This window comes from Pleurodeles waltl, chromosome 11, assembly GCF_031143425.1.
Source record: "Pleurodeles waltl isolate 20211129_DDA chromosome 11, aPleWal1.hap1.20221129, whole genome shotgun sequence".
Lineage (NCBI taxonomy): Eukaryota > Metazoa > Chordata > Amphibia > Caudata > Salamandridae > Pleurodeles > Pleurodeles waltl.
Genome location: NC_090450.1, coordinates 145639221 through 145660889, shown reverse-complemented (window position 1 = coordinate 145660889; position 21669 = coordinate 145639221). Strand labels below are relative to the sequence as shown.

The 21669-nt window shown below is 40.4% G+C and overlaps 1 protein-coding gene across 3 annotated transcripts in view; it reads right to left on the bottom strand.

Moving 5' to 3' along the window:
* Positions 1-21669, bottom strand: part of PLCH1 (phospholipase C eta 1) — a 783092-nt gene that overhangs the window by 312199 nt on the left and 449224 nt on the right. For all 3 annotated transcript variants that reach the window (XM_069213310.1, XM_069213311.1, XM_069213309.1), the window contains 3 exons: positions 15139-15268; positions 5208-5378; positions 1932-2025 (listed from right to left, as the gene is read on the bottom strand). In XM_069213310.1, the coding sequence (XP_069069411.1) occupies positions 1932-2025; positions 5208-5378; positions 15139-15268 (395 nt within the window). The remainder of the gene's footprint in view (positions 1-1931; positions 2026-5207; positions 5379-15138; positions 15269-21669) is intronic.

Here is a 21669-nt window from a genome sequence, read left to right as displayed (position 1 = left end):
TGTCATTAAAAACACTCAACTATCACTGTATTTTTTATTCTATATGCAATTTATCAAAGGCAGGGACGTTAACTATAAATGAACAGCACCTCAAGGGGTTATTTTATGGAAGATAACTTAGAATGTGTATATAAGGCACATGTTCACTCTACGTGGCATAATGTGGCTGAATACCAGATGTTTTTGGTACCCATTTTTATAGTACTGGTCTTATAAATCTCAGAAGACTGGGCGAACCCACTGGGAACAGAATCTCTAGCCAGAAAATAATCACTGATTCAGTTGATACCGTAAGTGCACTAAGACACAAGACCTGGCATCTGACAACACTGAAATTCTTTGGTGATTCTTGAGGGTCAGACAAATCACTCTAGGTACAATACAACTCACCACATTGTCGACCAAAATACAAATCATATTCGGTGCCTTGGTAACAAGAGTATTCTTTATTTTATAGATATAAAATATCTTTGTCAATGGATGGGTTGCCTTATTACACTGTGTAGTTTCCACCGACGTGCAAACACCTAACTGCTCATTTGCACCTGGGCCAACTTAGTGCTGAAGTGAGAACTAGAAAGAAAATAAAAGGCACTGGCTGCACAAATAACGTTTTTTGGAACACACCAAAATGGGCCTGGTGAATTTTGTCTGTCCATTCAATAAATCCATTACAATAATTACAATCAATTAGATCTGAGGCTTTATGCCACATTCTATAAAGCACACTGCTCCCGGATTATATAGCACCCACCAGAAGGTTGCTGCTCTAATGCCAAGCTCAATCTAAGGAAGTGAGAGCAACTACATCTAGGCCAACAACGAGGAATAGATAAGGTGCATTATCCATGATGGTTCATTACCCTCCAAATCCCATAAAAGCAAAGTGGCACTTGGAATCTTGTCAATCACGGAGTGATTTGTTTGCCCTCTCATGAGCCTTGCTTTTTGTAGAATTTCATATCCACCACTCTAATACTCAGAGGTCAGACAACACAACAACAAGTGAACCAACCCTGACAACATGGACCAGGTCTGTACCCGGTAACAGGTGGACACAACCGTGAAAAGACCCATCCCATGGGGGTATTCAGTGGGAAGGATGGGGGAGGAAACCCCAAGGTGTCTGATCACTCTTCTTACCATAATTCCAAAGGACCCTGATGGTCAGGTGAAAATTGTACAATAGGCAGTATTTTTACAATGTTCTCTTTTGTAAAGAGACTTGTGACAGAGGTCCTAGGCGTTTGCAGTTCCATCTTTGAAGTATTCTCCCCCTTGTTTCACAAGTGTTATATCCTATGACAGCAATATCACATAAATGTTATTGAACTAACCTCTAATCACAAGGTAAGTGCAAGTAAATAGAGTGGAAGTATTAATAGTATTATATATTTACCATGCGTATTAAAGATAGATGATGTAGTGGATGTTATATAATTGCATATCAATATTATCAACTGAGATAAGCATGCATCAGCCGAGAATCCACCCATGGGCATATTTTGTAATAGAGTGGATCTCAGGGGCTCTTCTGTTCTAAGAAATTGTCCAGGAGCACAATTACAATGAAACCATGGTATGTGCTGGCCTGCGTTTTTCATATATTTCTACTGCACACTGAATATTAATGCCTTGTTGTTTCTTGTCTATATTACTGTGCATTATTTTATTTTGTTTCTTTTTCGAAAATATTTCAAAATACAGAACCTAATTAAAAATACTGTCATTTAAATAGCATGAAAACATTGCAAGATACAGTTTAAACCTGTCATACACTGCATCAAGAGAAAAAACACATTAATGAATTTGGTTATTGCAAATCCACCCGACGTCATTACCTTGATATATCAGGCTCTCCTATCTAAACTTATAGCACCATTTCAGCTCAAAACTTCAAAATGGAATTTAAGACATTTTATGTGCTATACCTTCTATCCCAAGAACACTTTGCTCCTTGTTCTCTTCTGAGACTTCAAACTTCCTTATAATATCAAGGCAATATTCTGGTGTAACATTATTCATCTGAAAAGACATAAAGCAAGCAATGGTTAGACATATTACTTTTGTTTTTCCTAGTGTTAATTACATTTTTGCAGCTTTATCTTTATTTGTGTTATAGGCAATCTTAAAATGCAATCAACAAGAAAACCCATCAACATATTTGGTTACACACCAGCTGCAGTTTTCATATTAGGCTCCTGCTTCTAGTTGCAGTGTGGGTTCAAGGGTATACGCGTCTCCTGGTTTTGATCAGTTAAGAATAATTATGCTCTATCTTGTGACTCCTGAAAGGCCGCAGAATGGCATAGGGGTTTGAAATAACTAAAGCAGCAGATGTAAGGATGAATAAAGATGGAGGAGAAGGAAAAAGCGGGCAAACAAGTTTAGGGGAGCGAAATCCATTTAAGAAAGGTTGGGGATTGCTCTAGGATTGACATCTCATTGGGGAAGGGTTGGAGAAACATGAAATTCTGCAGGGAAATGAGGGAAGAACAGTTGACCATAGAAAGGCTAAGGGGAGGAATCTTGTTGGTCATCCACATCAGCCTCCTCAGAGGGAGGCTATTTCCAATACCTTTTTGGTTCTACAGTTCTAGTGCAGTAATTGTCAGGTATTCAGCACACATTAGCAGGCTTCCTTCATAGTTGGGGGACAGCAAGGTAAAAACAGGATGGCACTCAGAGGGGTGTTTCATTCAGGATGCTCCTCTACATGGGTTGTCAAATTCAGTCACGTAGTTTCGGGGTCTCTTCCATTACATAACCACAAGTCACCAACTCGACCAAGATATAGTCACAGCCAATTCCTTCCGGCTTTCATTTTGATGGGAGTCTCAAACTTTCCTGTGTCACTGCATGTTGCTAAGCCAAAGTATCGTTTCTATTTGTAGCGCTTTTACTGATGACATTCTAGGTGTGGGTAAAACCCCCTCAAATTTCTCTTGATATTTGCTGAGCGGCAATTGGCCAGGGCCCCAATCTTCTAGGGTTGAACCCTCTGTCTCTTCTATTTCTATTTTTTTCTCTCTCTCTCTCTCTCTATCTCTCTCTCCCCTCCCCCCTCCCCTCCCCCCCCCCGGGCACTGAACAAGACAATTTCAAGTATTTATGTGGGAGCCTATTTCTGAAATGTTAACATATATTTAGTATTGTTTGCCTTCATGTAGCCTTAAAATATCAAGTCAAGAGTAATAAAAACAAAGTTGTTCTGAACAGGGGACCCCAAAAACGCCTTGCCCATGCCCCCCAAATTCCACAAGATGACACTGGTTTGCCCTCAAAAGCATGACCAGTCATCTTGATTTGTTCTCAAACATATGCCCAGTAAAGACTGAGGAATAGTGTCTTCCCTTTCTCCAAGGCATTTGCCTATATTGTCTCAGTGAAAGTGCAAACACCTACTATTCCTCAGTGTCACTGGTCGACATATGAAGAAGCTGATACATACTACAGAACCCTCCTGTAATTGCCTCAAGTTCCCAAGGTTTTCTAAAGTAGTGGCGATCTGGGATGCATCTGCCTCAGTGCAACATAGCAGCTCCCAAAAGTGTTGCAGAAAGGAAACCTTTCATCCAAAATTGCTGTGTCACCTCTGCCCATGCGTTTTGTACTCCCTGGAGAAGTTTGTTTCAGACTGGCTCCATTCTTTGATATGCCAACCTGCATAATGCTTCCTGGGTAGGTGTTGCTTGTCTTCATTCTCTCGGGGTATCTATAGCACTTTCCAATCACTCACAAAATCTCTCCCTCGCTCAATGTCAGCCATAAAGGATCATCTAATCCCCAGGTCTCTCAGGTGCTCTGTTCACCGACCAGCTTTGCAGCTGCTGCATGTCAGCTCAAAATCAACCAACAGCAGGGGTGCCTCTAATATGGAGACGGGTTTAGGACCTGACCCATACCAGCACCATAGGCACAGCAAAAGCCTACTGGTTTATTTTCTTTCACAGGCCTTGTACCTGCCATAATGGCTGCCTGTGCCCTCAATGCAAAGCAAGGCAGGGGTATGGCAAGGTAAATTCTACCTCATATTTGTGTTCTAACAGTGATTCAGAGTTAATAAGGAGTTCAGTGGTAGACTCAGCAGTGCTCACCTACTCTGATGCGGCCAAATCTTCAATTGAATGAGTGTTTACTGGGGTATATGACATAACTATAAGCCCCCACACAGGGATACTTCATCAATTAAATGGTATATAAACGTTTTGGGATTCCTGCTTTTTACTACTAAAATCACGCAACAAATCTATCCCCAAATAAATGAGACTAAGTAGAAAGTTACATTTTGTGTTTGTATGGTCGGACACAAAGTTCACCTCTCTAGTGTAAGGGATTTACCGAGAACAGAAATGTTTTTTGGTTAGCTGCAAAACCCCCACCATTCCTACTAGAATCAGCGGAGGGTACATGTTTTTCTAATTTGAATTATAAACTTTCTTAGGAGGGTCATATATTACTGACTTTAATGACTTTAATGCAACTGACATTTTCAATTATGAACAAACAAAAACATGTTGGTCATTCTTTAAATGCCACAGCATCAAGAGCCTAATTCACACACAAAAAATCATAACTTTAGGTTGGATGTGGCACATTCCTACAGAATAGATCGATTTACACTGATCAACAAATTAATAAACGGTATCAGCATACATGTGAGATAATTACGAGTTTGAGAACTCGCCTATGGGAATGTAAGATGCATTGTGCATGCAAGCCTGTTTTCAATAACCGTTTGCACTACAGGTTTACACCAGATAAAATCAACGGAAATAAATATGCTTTGGAACTATTCATTTTCCCCATGTGCTTAGCCATGCTGCGGTTGTGCTCTCTGATAAAGTTGACAAAGTCCACTGAATTGGCATAGTGAACAGGTGAAGGTGAACTGCCCTGATGGTACTGATAGCAAGCCATTTTTTTGTACTGGGGTTAACAGACATTAGAATGATAAGCTATGGTTAGGTTTCATTTTAAGAAGAATTAGCGTATCCAGTTTATTTCTCAAATATTTCATATTAATTATGTTTGCTGAAAATATTACCTATTTGCATGAAGGAAGAATTTCGTAGTCTAAAAATCATGATTTGCTGTGAGCAGCTGAATGGGTATAGTGGTCCTGCCAATGTTAATTATTTAAAAGTCATGCAAAACTCCAGCACACGCTGATTTACAAACTTCTTCTGAGCAAACACTTATCTTACCTTCTGCTCCACTTTGAGAAATTGCCCCAGCTCCTCCACTGTCAAATGATCTTTTGTGCCGCTGTAGTTCAGAAGCAGCAGGTACAAGTCACGCCGCAAAGACATCATCTTGTAAAACACTGAAAACTCTTCAAATGTGAGGGTTCCCTGATTCTCGTCCGTGTCAGCTTCCTAGGGAGTGAAATAGCAGAGTAAGTCTAAAAAGTGAACAGAAGAGCAAATACAATGAAACACGCAACATTTGTCATATATTTCACATTTTACACAATAAAGTTGTTTTCAAGAAATTGTGTGCTTGTGCTTGCTGGCAGAAGGCGTACGTTGCTCAAGTGTCGGTTCCTAAACGTTGTAGAGCACAAACAAAACCTTTGCATCACTAACGGAAGGACATTCCTACACGATCTCTAGACAACTCATGTCTTAATTGCTCTCTCAAAATATCCCAGAGGGCAGTACTCACGCCATCACTTCTGTGGCTTTCAGCGTCTGCCTAAGAGGATTTGTTCAGGATTTACAAACATCACAGAAAGGTTTTCTAGGATCTTTAACAATCGCTTTTACTTTTATCTCAACATAAAAAATACGGTAGAAGAAAAGTGATGTATTCCCTGCTGATCCAGAGCCTGGCAGTATTGAACTCAGTGGAGTAACTGTGCTTGTATACAAGGAATCTAAATGTACTACATCTACTATTATTAGCATTCTAACATTACCTTAATGTTGCTTTACTTGTTCCAACAACAAGACTGCATTGCCGCAAATCACGATAAACAAGATGCCACATGTATACGGGGTTCAGGGCTGTGCAATGCTGGCCCATACAAGGGTGATTAATGCCAGAATTTAAGGCTATTCTCACAAGGATAGTTTAGACAAAACTGCAGAGTAATGTAACTAGTCACTGTTTATCCTGAAAATATGGCATGATCCACCTTCCTACCCGCACAAACCAATCTTAAATCCCTGGTAATGTGCAAGTGTTTCTCATGTCCTCAAAATCTTAAATATCAAGTTTATAGCAAAGGGTGATGATGTTGGTAGTGATCCCTTACTATAGCCCTTGAGACTGCTGATCTGTAACTGGAACAGCAGTGTGGTATATACAAATGGCATTGGTACCCGTTATCTATCTTTATGCAAAATGTTTCTCAAACACTAAGGTACGATGTTTTTGACAATATCATCCTACAATATGTTCATGATACTAGCCGAGAAGGCAGAGTTTCTCTTCTCCCATGCTCATGATAGAAATGGTGTTGTGGAGCTATCATTTAGTGTTCTTACTGAACAAGTCCATAAAAACAAATGTGAGACAATCTCTCACCCTTGTCATGACCTGGCATTGTTATTTTATATATAGTACAGTGGGAAGGAGCACTGCTTGGGTGAGCTATTTAATAGGCTATGAACTCTTTTGATGAAATTGATTGAGGAAAAACCGGTGCTCATACCTCGAGGGAGTGCTTTTCACATCAGGATGGAGCTGGAACACTGGACTCAGAAGATATGGAAGTGCAGAAAGTCGTTTGCAGCTTGCCTCAAAGCAAATAGTCTTGATTAAGAATAATGAGTGGGTCAAACTCGGAGTATTGCATGTTGTGCTTGGTATTAAAATACTGAATGTAAGAGTGGTTGGAGATTGGCTGATTTGGCCCCATAGGTATCCAAGTCAACACCTAAACAGATTGACTAGTGGTCTGTTTTTTGCAGAGGATTACTATATTGAGGATGAAGGAGGGGAACGCCTGGGTTTGAGTCATCTCCTAGTCCGCTGGTGGTAAATCTCAAACTGTCCAAATCTTTTTTTTTGCACCATATAGGGTTTGCTAATGAGCTGTACCCTTCAGGGCAGTAAATGGGTGTACAGAAAACAGGGAAGTCAAATTTACTATCCTAACTCCAGTCGGACAATATTTGGGGAAAGGGCCTCTTACACCCAAAAATTCCAGGAGGCTACTTTACTATTCTAACTCTTGCCATGGAATATTTTGGGCGAAATAGAAACTCTCTTAACTATTTTAAGAAAGGGTTAAATGGTGGCATAGTAAGGGAAACATCCTGAGCAACTAGGTCCTAAACATCTACTTGCCTAAACAACTACTGCTAAACAACTATAAAGTCTCTACAACTAAGTACTGAACAACTACTGTCTGAACAACGATTTTGCCTGAATAATGATTGCCTGAACAACAAATTTTAAGCTAAGATTTTCTTTCTTTTAATAGTTTATTAGTTATTTAGAATTTATACCAATATATATCTATATTTATACATATATATATATATATATATATATATATATATATATATATATATATATAGGTTGTTTAGAATTCATATATATATAGATAGATATACATTCTAAACAACTAATAAACCTTTAGAATTGATATATATATATATAAAAATTCGAAACAACTAATAAACCATTTAAAAAAGAAAAAACAGTAAGGGAAACATCCTGAGCAACTAGGTCCTAAATAACTACTTGCCTAAACAACTACTGCTAAACAACTAAAAAGTCTCTACAACTAAGTAATGAACAACTACTGTCTGAACAACGATTTTGCCTGAATAATGATTGCCTGAACAACTAATTTTAAGGTAAGATTTTCTTTCTTTTAATGGTTTATTAGTTGTTTATAATTTATATCTATATATATCTATTTGGCCCTAACACTTATTTTTAAAAAAATTAAGCCTGCATTTTATTATTCTTACAACTGCTGATATTGAAACAAGCACTGATGATTCACTGCACATGCAAGAGAAGCCAATCAATAGTCCTTAAACACTTTGGTTACATGTATCAATCTTACAAAGGGGTGATTTGACAGCAAAGCGTATTACAAGACCAGTCTAACACCTCTGCAGTGACACGCCACATGTTCAGGTGTTTTGTCAAAACGCTATTTTTAAAGATAAAAATGCTTCTTCTTGATCTCAAGTATCAGCACATTGGCATATTTCCCGTTCATTTGTGAACAACCGCCTGTCTACTAAAGTGCTGCTTGGATACAAAAAGGAAGAGCTTATCAACCCAGAGCAAAACCAATCCAAAAGTGGATTTCCCATGGATAAGTGGGTGTTTTACAGCAGTGTGCTCGGGGATCTGTCAGCATCCTGCACCTGGCAGGGTTGCATTTGGATTAATAAACCGGGCTACTTGTCCTTCAGACTCACCAGTTTAGATCCTGCTGAGTCAGGGATGACGTTACACGCTTGATACTAGGCCAAGACGAGCATTGTTGAGCTGTCACTTAGACACAGAAGTTATGTCTCACAATACTGTAATACCAAAAACTATATACTCAATAAGTGTCCCTGTTAACATCACAGATCCCACCAGTGAATGCAAATCTAGCTACATTATGAAAACAGATTCACACAATAAATCTCATCTGCTGTTTCCAGAAAGCATCAAAGCCGGAAGCTTATGATACAATTCCATCCCCTGGAGAAAGATATCCAAATAGAGATCAGCCTAGCCAAAGACCGTGTGATGGAGTTTATACAAGCCAGCTGTGAGAAAGCAATATTTGTTACTATTACGGTAATGTTGGTTGTGTCCTGTGTTGTGCAGTGCATGCTTCCGAGGCCTACTGATGCCAAAGCGACATATGGAAACATAATATCCAGAATTTACAGCGGGGAATGTAAGTATTTTAGAGATCTGCAGAGTACTAAAGTGACCCACGAGGCCACAACCACAAAAAGAGATGCCATAAGAGAGAACGAATGCCACAACAGAGACTTCTATACCTCCCATCTGTTTCTTTCTAAACTGTTAACTGGTAAACAGTGTAGGCAGTGAAAAACAAGGCAAACGTACGCATGATAATGTACCCTTAGGACCAGTCAGACTGCTGTGTTATCAAATTTCAGCAATTGAAGAACAAGGTACGTGATAATAAAAAGCAAAGGATGTTGGTATAATTAGCGGCATAGCCAGTGAATACTAGAAAACATCATCAACTGAAGAATAAGATATTGGGATAATCCAAAATAGATAATACAGGCATAATATACATCACCACTGCCATGATTGGCTGAACTTTTGTTTATAAAAAGAAAGATAACTGAAGATGAGACTCTGCACATTTAGGAAAATAAACCAGATTTAACGACATAGGCAATCTGTGGAGGCAAGAATATTTTTATGTTGACCAAAACTAGACTGGTGCAAAATATTTATGAGGACACAACATTTGTGCATTGTGACAATTCATGACATTTGTGAAACTCTGCAAATTTACTTTTCCCAATATCTTGTATGATATTCCAATTTGAGCTATGCCCCCTATTTCAACTTTTAGGTGAAACTCCACAAAGTGAATTTATTGAATTTTTCAACAATTTCACATCATTTTTCTAAGGTTTTGTGAAATAAATGTTCACGCTTTTACACAGGCCTAGTACAAAACCTCCAGTTTTTTTTTTTTTTTAACAAGGCAACAAACTTGAGGTCAGTCAATATGTGCCCTAAACAGGCTTTCATACAACTAGTTCTGAGGCCCATCATGCAGTGGGTGGGTGTAAATAGCAAGGGCAAACTTGATAAAGTAGCACAAATCAGTTTTAGTAAATGGCCCTCTCTGAAGGGTCATCCCAACTTGTTGCCTGCTCACCTCCTGTTTAGCTTATTCTTTTTGTAGGCCTTAGGACTCTGAGCAGTTTACCACTGCTCACCAGGGCTAAAGTGCACATGCTTCTCCCCGAAACGTAGTAATATTGGTGTATACACAATTGGCATATTTAACCTACTTGTGCGTCCCTTGTAAAGTGCTATCCCCTACAGTCAGGGCCTGTAAATTAAATGCTACTAGTGGGCCACGCTTGTTCCATTCACACAAGTAGCCCTTGAAACATGTATCAGACCTGCCATTTTAGAATCAGTGTGTGTGGTTTTGCAGCCATGTCAACTTGGCATTTAAAACCTCTTCCCAAGCCTTAAACTCCTTTTTAATTACATATACACCACTGCTAAGTTAGGGCCTTGGTAGCCCGTAAGACAGGGTGCTATGTAACTAAAAAGTAGGACATGTACTTGTAGGTTTTACTTGTCCTGGTAGTGAAAAACACCCAAATTAGTTATTCACTATTATGAGCTCTAACATTGGGAATTCCATTTTACACTTTTAAGCTGTAATTCCTGATTGAGAAAGAGGAGCTATGTCATGATTCATATCATTGGAATGGAAATGATAAATACTCTTTACTGGTAAAGTTGGATTTAACAATACTATTTTAGAAATGCCACTTTTAGAAAGCAGACATTTATCTTCTCTTACAGCTCTATGTGCCTGCAACTGGTTTCCAATACACATCTGGGGTGGGTGACACCTACACTTTGTGCATTCCCACCAGACAGCCACAAACACATGAAGGTTAGTTGCTCCTGAGTGCTCCTCTGCATAAATCTGCAGTCTGATGGCTCTTCCTGGGCAGGAAGAGCATAAGGGGCTAAGACTTATACCTAAATAGGCAGAACCTGTCCCTACACAAAAGGCTATTACCCCCTACTGATAGTCTGGAGCAAGGGGTGAAAAAAAAGGATACTTGTGCACTCCGAAGACCATTCTTTGAAGTCCCCTCCATTTCAAAGGCATATTTGAGTATTATTACTGGGTCTCTGACCCCACCAAATCAAATATTTTAACTGGACTGTCAGAATAACTGCTGTGCTGGATCAAGGCCTGTTACCCTGCTAGACTACTGACCTGGAAGGATTGTTTGTCTGCTCCTCTCGGTCCCTGCTGAGGGATATCTGGACTCTGCCTTGTAACTGAAGTGATCTCCAAGGGCTTCTTGGCTTGCCTCCTGTTGCTGCTAGAGACTCAGGGATATCAAAGTTCTATCCCTGCTCCTGTGCCTGATTCACTGGAAGTAGCCCCAGATACTTGAACCAGTGAAACTGACGCAGCTCCTGCATGCTGGAAGTGGCAATCAACGCATCAACCCTGTTGTTGGAGTCAAATCAGCGCATCACACTAGGGGTCCGAGAAGCATCTCTGAAACTGCCACATCAACTAACCGATGCATCCCCTGCCTGCTGGAAGCTGCACCCAGCGCATCAGCATTGACACAGCACTAAAACCACCACATTGCCACCATCGCAGAAGGGCGATCCATGCATCCCTTGGACAGCGTGGAGAAACTTGGTGCATCGGCTTTGGAATCAACGCATCATGACTTCAGGGATCGTCTTCAAGAACCGCGCATCACCATCAATGGGTGGGAAAAATCAATGCATTACCTGACTGCAGGAGTGACAGACATCTACGGAAGCATTGACCTCGCATTTTGTGAGTGCAACCAGGATCAAGTTACTCTGTTGCCTGGGCCTGTGTGGCTCCTGTACCAGGCCCCTGCTCCATCACAGTCAGCTTGAACTTTTGACTTTGCCCCAGTCCAGCCCAACCTCAAGTAACCCCTAAAGCGCTATTTCCTTCTAAGCTCTATTTTTATACTTATTATTCTAAAATTCATATCTTGACTTGTACTAAGTGGATTTGTGTTGTTTTGATCTTGTTTTGCTCAGAATATAAAAATCTATTTTTCTAAAACCTGTGTGGAGTCTTTTTGTTGTGGTTTAATTGCTTTACTGTGTGTGGCACAAATACTTTACATATTGCCTCTTTAGACTAGCCTGACTGGTTTATGCCAAACTACCAGAGTGTCAGCACAGGTAATCTGTAAGTATGTATTTGACTTACCATGACAAACCCAATTTCTAACAATCAGGAATCTCCCACTGAAGAGCACATATTCTTGAATTTCAGTAAATAAGGGTGAAAGGGGGAACAAAATAAAGCAGTGCACTAAATAGAAAAATCATACTAAATTAATACACTTCATAAGTGCCTCAACAGAGCACCAGATATAAACCATGAAATCAGTGAGGATATGATGGTGGATACAGAGCTACATAAAAAAATAAAAAGGACATCTAGAGTAGAGGAAAAGACAGCTCTTTTTGTTCAGACCTGTATCACTAACCTCCACCAAAAATAATCTTTCTAGATGTTGTTTTGTTGAATGATGTCAGATGAGCTTTTGAGGGTTTATGCAACATCATTCAGCAAACAGGCTGTTTAAGTTATGCAATTGCCATAGGTTTGTATTTGGAAAATCCACACTTTCTCTCAGGAGCTGGTTAATCAGTGATTCATTTGGAAAGTAAATATGCCATAACTCATACACTGTCATCAAATCACTAAGACTTACAGAACTGGATATTCACATTCTAAAGGCACAATGCGATAAAGGCTCCATCATCCATTCGGAACCTTTTATTTTGAAAATTTGTGGACACGCAAAATTTTCGGTAATCCCAAATGGTAGTGATGCACAAAAGTGCTAAACCTTTCATGACTGCTCAGAAACATTTTAAAATGCTTAAGTCTCAAAGACTACTGACCAGTTCACACCAAACCAAAAAAGCACACTTTCTGAGTAGAGTTCTGTGTTCATATCAGGTTTGGTATAACTCTGTTCTGCATGCAGGCTGTCAATTTTGTCAAACTATCCTATTGGAAATCACTTTTTTCTTTTTAACCCCTTACTATTATTATTTTTACTATGGTTAGGTGTTGGAATGAGAAGAGACAATGCTAAAAAGCCAAAAATCAATGAAATAAGCTAGTTATAGTTTATAGTTCCATGTGTAGCTGTATAACGTACACTCCTATCTATGATCTCACAAATGTGACATGTTAAATAACATTGTTGATGTCATCACTGATATTTAAATAACAATGCTGAAATTACTAATAAGCTCAGCCAATGATTATGACAGTGAGCTATATACTTTTTGAAAAAGGAGTAATACAATAATATAAACCAATGATTGGGCTATTATACGCTTGACTTTAAGCTTTAGAAAGGGGCAAAAGACATTGGATACTTCTTTTTATTTGTAGTCATGCAAAGGGTGAGTGCAGTGTGCAGTGGGGTGAAGTCACCTGAGAAGAAGTGGCTGCTGCACACCATAGAAAAATTTATCATTTGGTCAACTTTTGTTGTGAAGGGCCGAAGGCTGAGCTGCAGGGCAATAGGGAGGCATAGAGGAGAAAAACTCCCACTGCACACAGCACCGGGTACTATGACAACTTCCACTGTCTATGTTCTAATTCTGTGCATAGTACAGGCTAATTGCTTATACAGGGTGTGTTCACAGCCTAGTTCTGAAACCCTGTGTCAAACTTATCCTACTAATGACTGAAAGTTGTGTCAACAGAGATTTGATGCTTCTGGAGGGTTGGGTGCAGGGCCTTGGTGGCGCAGAGGCATTTTGCTCAAGTCCTAATGCGGACTGAATGCAGGGTCTGGCCAAAGGCTATGATAAGGGTGATTGGATGATATCATTTAGCATCACTTTAAACATACGAGATAGATAGGTAGATAGAGAGACAGACAGATAGATAGATAGATAGATAGATAGATGGATAATGTTACTATTTTAAAATGTAGGAGCTCTTAAGAGACTGAGAAAATGAGTAGGCTCTAAGGCTTTCTCCTAAACAGTTGTGGAAAGGGAATGATGTACTTATTTATGTAGACACCTTTAACTAATATTACCCCGTTTAAAACTACATTATGATTCAAAGGTAGATATTTAGGAACTCAAGTGAAAATGTGTCTTCCTTTTAGGTTTCTAGATCACAACCCATAAGTTCTAGTACAAAAAGTACCCCTTCAATGTGTTCCTTTTATGACAGTCTACTGTGTAGGAAATCTCTTCCTGTTTTACAACTTTGGCCTTTAGGCATGGCACACATTTGTCATAAATAAATAATTTTAGTGTTCTATTTGTTCATTAGATCATTAGAACACTGTGCGGAAAAGGTGCAGTTGATCACTGGGGAATCAACTAACAGACTTCTGCTGCTGTTTAAAGTACATGTTTCACTCAGAAGGTCAGACTTTTTCATGCTTGGTTTATGAATACAGCGTGACCTTATTAAAAAAATGTGTTTGCATTTTATTTTCTGTAGTATGTTCCATAACATCAATGAAGTAAATCAAACCGCTTTCTCTCAAATATGGTTCATCAAATCCAAGAAGAGGGTCAACATTTTTCACACAGTGAAATCAGCTGAGAACTCACCATAATTCTTAAAGTATAAATACCACAAACAAATAATTATATATTGGGAATAAAATCTGTTACCACCCTTTATATGTGCTCCTTTTTGTGACTTTCAAAACCTGGTATTCACTATAATACATTTCATTGAGGACCATGTACTAGAGTCCAGTGATGAATGCCACAACTTATTACCCACGTTGTGACCAGCCAATCAGGGTTGGTCCCTTTAGTCCGCTTACATGCCACTGTGTGCCAAGGGGTGCTTACCCTGTCCCCTTTTTTAATTCATTTTTCAGGATGCAGGGGACATATCCCTGAGTTCTGCAATGGCTATAATGCGGGTGGCATAACCTGTTGTTCACATTTTTGCCAGCCAATAAGAATTGACAAGTCTCCTTTAAATTGGGCAATCACAACGTATATGGACACCAATGATGCAGATGTAGCTCACTTTTCAACCCCTTCATGCCCAACAGTATCAGCACTTAGTTCCCAGGTTACAGTAAAATTATTTTATTACTTTCTACAAGTTTTTCCAAAGCTCTTTATAAATATACTTAAGTGAAAAACTTACATTTTTAAAGATTTTCTCAAAACTCTGACTGCTCTGCCAATATAGAAGGAAAATAGAAGGAACATAGAAGATGTTACTTTAAGGTTCTCATTATGAAAAACTATTGATGTGAAGCAGTGTCCTTTACCCATTTCAAACAATTATAATAGACAGACAATCATCCATTCCTCATTGAACTGCACCTTTGCAAGTGTGTCACTGATACCTGGCTTATTCCACCTACGGTCTTGGAGGCAAACAAAATGAGATGATTTGAACAAGCTTACCTGAAACATTTGTCGAACTTTCCTACGTGGTAGATTGACATTCAACTTGTGCATTAGTTGATATATCTCTTCAATATTCAGCAGGCCATCCCTGTTCTTGTCCGCTTCCTCAAAGGTCTGCTTAACCCATGTGGAGATATATTAAGGAAGTGATAATCTGTTCAAAGTTAACTTGCAATACGTTAGTGAGCCACAGAAGGAATTACTGACAAACATTAGTGTACACACAAAATGGCAGTGGAACAAGAAGGTAGCAAAGGGGCAGATTTACAAAACAGCCTGGAAAGCTAGTGGCAATAGTCTTCACACAACAGTTTGTGTAGGTGAATGCATTTTTCACAAAATGCAACAAAACTAAATGAGGATACTTACTCAAATGGTGAAGTCTAGACCTTGTAAACAATAAATATTTCAGGCAATTGTCCCTGTTCACTGAAGCACAATCTACTGTAGTTGCATGTGAGAATTTTCTCTCTTTCCATGGAGATAATTTCTTCCTTGGAAAACACTCTTCTGCTTAGGCCAGGAAGAAAATTAAATTACACTGGTGTAATCCATGTAATTTCAGGAATTTCACGTTACACTTGTAACAGTTAGTTCTCAAAATTACTCCATCACCCCACTATGCAAAATCACGTGCCATTTGTGGTAAAAGTTTATAGCAAACATGCTATTCACAGTAAACGCACAAGAACAACAGAACAAGAGCAGTTGTTGCTGGCGGTGCTTTGCTTTTTTTAGTGCAAAATGACAGATTTACATTGGGGTAAATTTTACGTAAGTATATAAAGTCAAATTGCACAATTTTCTCACACCCCTTGTTCACCTATGTTAACTTGAAATATGGTACTGTACTATTGTATTGCTTCCTCCCATCACCTTTTGTGTGTTTGATGTACTGCCCAAAGTTGCAACGGTATGCTCAAATGTGGGTCCTGGCGCTACACCTGAATGAAGAGCCCCATTCAAGACAAACTGGTCTTGGGTTGCTTGTGGTCTATTTCAGAGAGGACCTGGGCTGGACTGTTCCTATTGGAGACAGGTCCAGGACTGATATGCATATGGGTCTTAACTGAGGTGGCATGGTTGGCAAAACTATGATGGGCTAGATTGCTACCTTAGTGATTGCCAGTGGTTACACTTATTGCAAGATTTCCTCTCATCACCTTTTGTGTGCTTGATATTCCAATGCCCACCTTTCCAAGACACAGATACAGGCATGCATATCTGTGAGTTTCCAGGGAGGGAAATTGTTTGCAAGTTGTTTCCAGATGCCCACAAACCTGTGAAGAATTTTGCATACCCTATCTCCCCTTTCATTCAGATGGAATGCTTGTTAACCTGCCACCGTCCATATAACTATGATATTAAGGTATGTTAGGATTTCACTGAGGGAAACTTGATCTTTGCAGCTTGGACACATACAGAAAACTCAAAGGTAATATTTAGGGTTAGGTACAACTGAAGCAGTGAAGCACACACATTGTCTTCAAGTACCAATAACCAGTTACGAACCAGAGATATGGAACCTGGCAAGTTTTTGTACAGTATGGATCCTTCTTAATTTGTCATATGCTTAGCATCCTCCACATTCGGTATTTTGAGTTTCCTTCCTTGGTTCCATGTGACAGTTAATATCCTTACCTTTTCAGTGATTTCTAAGATGACTTTACCTCATACATTACCTATGAAGATTTTGAACACTGTGCAATGTGATTGTGGACTCTCAGCATCCGCATAGCTGGTTCTTCCAGATCCTGGGGTTTATCCAGATGCATGCTGGGGTTCGGCACTGCCTACTTCCTGAAGGAACTGGTAAATCACTCAAATACTGAATGGTACTAAGGTTTCTTCAACGGTTAATAAATCCTTATGATAACAGTAGTTTAAAACTCTCCACATTAAAGAGCAGACACAATCTAGATGTCATGTTAAATTAATCATTTGTGCAAGTGGCAAGGCGAGCCCCCAGATACAGAAGAGCAAAGAATATTTGTATCTTCTTGTCATTGGACGGGTGAATTAAACACACGTGAGTCGCCATATTTGATGTGGATGTGTTTATTTTCTCTTCATCAAAATGGGGTGATATTGCTGATTTCTTAATAATTAAAATATTTCCTCTTCTTTCTTTTCAGGACCTCCGGAGTTCCTGTCAACCGGCACACTGGCGTAGCCACGCTCCTGGAACGTGGAGGGAGGACTCTCCTGGTGCCCCCTCCGTGTAACAGGTCCTTCTTTTACAGGATCCATTTCTTTGACTTGTTGGGAAATCTCTGCAACATGCCTGGGATCCTCTTTGAACACTGGAGCTTCGGCTCCTCCACTCCACAGACCTTTCTCTATCATCTGTCTTCAGGTTAAATGGGAAGCACCACCAGTCAGTCCCCGTCCAGGTTCTCACCGTCGCACACCAGGGCTAGGCTTCTTGTTCAAGAAACCTGCACAGGCTCATAGGTGCTCATGCCTCTTCCTGACATGCCTGAGTTCCAGTTTGCTTATCCTCATGCAGTCGGCCCTGCAACACAAGAAGGGGGCATGTTGTCTCATACTCTTCCCCAGGGAAGTGGATTGGCAAGTTCTTGTCCCCTGTATCGTGATTCATCCCCGACCCAGGATTTCCTGATTGGGGAAAACTTGACAGGAAATCCGCATTATTATGATCCTTCCCTTTTTTATGCTGGACCTCAAATTGGAAGGGCTGCAGGGAGAGCAATCAACTGAGAACCTTTTGGTTGTTGCCTTTGTTTCCACTTTGTTTGTGTCAAGTCAAGGGGACATGATCGTTAAAAAGAATAGTATAGAAACAAAAAAATGGTGGTTGATGCTCAATGTTCGCACATCCGTGATTAAGATGAATGACTAGTAAGTCCAAATTACTGAGATTTATTTTGGGTGCCGACCTGGTGTGACACCCAACCACCACGGGTGTCCAGTGCACTGATCAAAATTAAGTTTGAACTGTGCTGGAAAGTTCATTGAGGGTGTTGGAAAATGGGTTATTGGTAAGGGCAGGTAGGTACCTACACTTAGCAATAGGCCACTAACCTCCACTTAGGTCCAGTTAGGTCTCAATAAATTAAACCCAGCTCAACCCTTGGTAGCTTGGCAACGAGCGACAAGGCTTACCTTAGGAGACAGAGTGTAAAGCATTCAAATATCACAAAACAGTAACTAAATAAAATACAGGAAACAGTTTTAAAAACCAATTTATAAATATAGATTATATTTTTATCTTTAAAATGACACAAAAACAAATAAAATCGGATAAGGGGAACCAGAGATATGTATTTTTAAAGAATTATTGTTTTCTAGTGCCTAGAAACAAAAAGTACCAACCTGGTCATCTGGTCGCACGTCGACCGGGGCAAAGTCAAAGTTTAAGGGCGACCGCGATGGAGCCCAGCTCGGCTACAACCCTCAGGAGGCTTCGGTCAAAAGTTTACCTTCAGACTTAGTCGTTTTTCTGAACTCTTCTCCGGATACGCGTCGCGGGAGCCCTCGGTGGACATTTTTACCTTCGCACTTAGTCGTTTTTTCGAGGTGAAAATCCTTCGACTGGGGATCACCTGGATCTTGATCCGACGTCCTTGGAGCCCTCCTCAGATACGCTGGCTGAGAGGTCCCGGTCAACTTTCTACGTTCGGACTTAGTCTCTTTTTTGGAGATTTTCTTCACCGGGACGAACCTGCAAATCAGGTGGGTCGCGGTTGAGGCAAGCCGGCTAGAGTTGGCGCGTCGGGTCGGTCCCTCTATGGAGCTTTTTTTTTTTTATTTCTCCAAACTTCTCCAAACTTCTGGATCTTCTCCCAGATGTTCCTTTAAGGTTCTTTTGAGGTCCACAGCTCACCCCAAGGTTCCAGAAGCTCTGAGATGATCCTTGGGGGTGTGGACTACAACTCCCAGAATGCACCAGGCACAAACTCCTTTTTGGCCACTGAACATTGGTCAGCTGGTTGATTTCTTCAGGAGTTGGTGCAGGGGGCTTTGGTTAGCAATTTTTCACCTGTAGCAAACAGGAAGTCCCTCCTTGAACCAGTTGAAGCCAGGAAACGTCCTTCTTGTGATGAAGCCCAAGTGTGCAGCTGGTGCAGTCTTTCAGAGTGTAGGGTCCAGGTGCAGGCCAGGGGTCCAGCAGGGCAGTCCTTCTCCTTCTGTAGTTCTTCCTGCAAGGGATCTGGTAGGGAACTGAGTTGTGGGTGCAGGTCTGCCAGTTTTATCCTTGCTCCTGGTTCTACAATCAGGTGCAGGGTCCTTCCCCCTGTGATGACCACTTCCTGGGAAGTGTGGCAAAAATCGATCCCAGGAGGCAACATTCCTCAAACAACCATCAGGGCTGAAAGTGATTTTTTGAGGTTACATCTGGCTGAGCCCACCCACACCCCTCTCCTGCCCTCTCATAATCTAATCAAGGGGGCACCTAGTTGTCTGGGGTTGCAGAATGTGGGGGTGTTGCTGGGTTGCTCCAAATGTCCTTCTCTGCCTTTGAAGACCAGTTTGGCAGCCCTCCCCTTTCCTGCCTCACCATCTGCTGGGGGGAGATCCCCTTCCACAGGCACATATCTTTGTGTAAAGCCAGGCCACTTCACATCTCATCAACGCAGCCTGGCCAGGCTGCCAGAGGCTGGCCAATCAGAGCACAGAAGCAAAAACAAAGCAGGGCTGAAGTTGGCAACTTTTCAGGTAAAGTTTAAAACTCTTTACCTGAACAAGTTATATAAAATCCAACAACTGGAAGTTGTGGGATTTATTATAACAATTAATTTGATACCAAACTCTTTTCATCTATCACTTAAGGGGACTTTTAAAATTAAAATAAAGTCTCCCCATCCTAGCCTATGAAGGCCATTCACTACAATGAGGGAAAAACTAATTTGGCTGTTTTTACCTCACCAGGGCTTATAAAACTAGTTTTATAAGGTCCCTGCTTATAGTTACATGGCACCCAGCCCTAGGGGCACATAGGGCACACCTTAAGGGTGACTTATATGTAAAAATAAGGTAGTTTAAGACTTTGGAACTACTTTTAATTCCAAAGTCGAATTCGCATATAACGTTTATTTAAAAGCAGCCAGCAGCCAGCAAGGCAGGCCTGCCTTTAAAATGACACTGGGCACCAATGGGTGCACTACCTATGCTGAGGTCCATAAACCTACATGCCCTACCATATACTAGGGACTTATAGGTAGGTTGACTTAGCCAATGATAATTAGCCTAATTTGCATACTGATTGGTTAGCAGTACCCAGGGCACCATCAGAGTCAGGAAAACACCAGCAAAAAGTAGAAAATGAGGGCAAAAAGTTAGGGGGCCTCTACAATCAGCCCTGTTCTCTCACAGAGGGAAAATACCAAGGCAGTCCGAGCAGTATAACCAAATGAGAAAGAGTCCAAAGTTCAAACTAGGTTGTTTTTCCAATTAGTGACCTTTATTCCTGGTAAGCATGTACATTGCGCAAACAGCCAACATGTGTTTCGTCCAAAGGCCTTTTTCAAGGCTGTGAATCAGAAATCAAAAACAGGATGTGATGGTGCAAGAAAGGAAAAAGCATTATAGTAAAAAATACTCAGGAGTAAAAGAAGAGTATGATGGAAGCATAGAGGGAAGTAGGATGGTGGGAGGAAGGAAAGCGAATGGGTCAAAAGGGCAGGTGAAAGCAAACCGTCAAGCAAAACTAAAAAACCCGACTATAAAAGAAAACGAGACGGAAAATTGGGATGTGTATGACAGGTGAACTAAAACTAAACAAACAGATGTGGTAGGAGAAAACCGTGATTCGTGAGCACACTGGTAAACAGGTGTTTAGAAAGAGAGTTGTGTGCTTAGCCCCAGTGAAATGACATAAAATCATAACTTGCTCAGAAAGTCAGCAAATTAAATGAGCTTGTTAAGACATTTCTGTGACCAAAAGTTTAAACACCAGAATGAAAAACAAGAGAGGAGGTGATGTAATTATAATCTGAAAATGAAGAGGCAACGTAACGGGAATAATGGGTAAAAGTGGTTCACATGCGCGAGGCTGAGCAGTCATATAGTCCACTGGTATTCTCATTATAAAGAATGAATGGTTTGCCACCAAGGTAATACCCTAGTTTCTCCACTGTGCAGTTAATAGTCAAACACTCCTTTTCTATAGTTGGATATACTGTTTCTCAAGGAAATCATTTTCGACTGATGAAGCAGAAAGACATCTCTATGCCGTCTTCATTACTCTGGGATAAAATGGTTTCCCAAAGTTAGGAGAGATTAATACATGGCTACATGGGATAATTTCTCAGCTTTTTGGAAGGCTTCTACCGCTTCAATAGGTGGTTGTTGTAAGTATGTAGTTTTGGTTCTCTTATTTACGACATCCGTAAAAGGGGTGGCAATGGTAGAACATTGGGGTACGAGCCTCCTGTAATAACAAACTAGCCCTAAAAAGGCTCTGACCTCCTTTTTATTCTGGGAAAAGGGACGTCCGTGAAAGCTTTAATTTTTTCTGAATGTGGTTCATTGTCCTCATTTCGTAAGATATATCCTAGGTGTTTT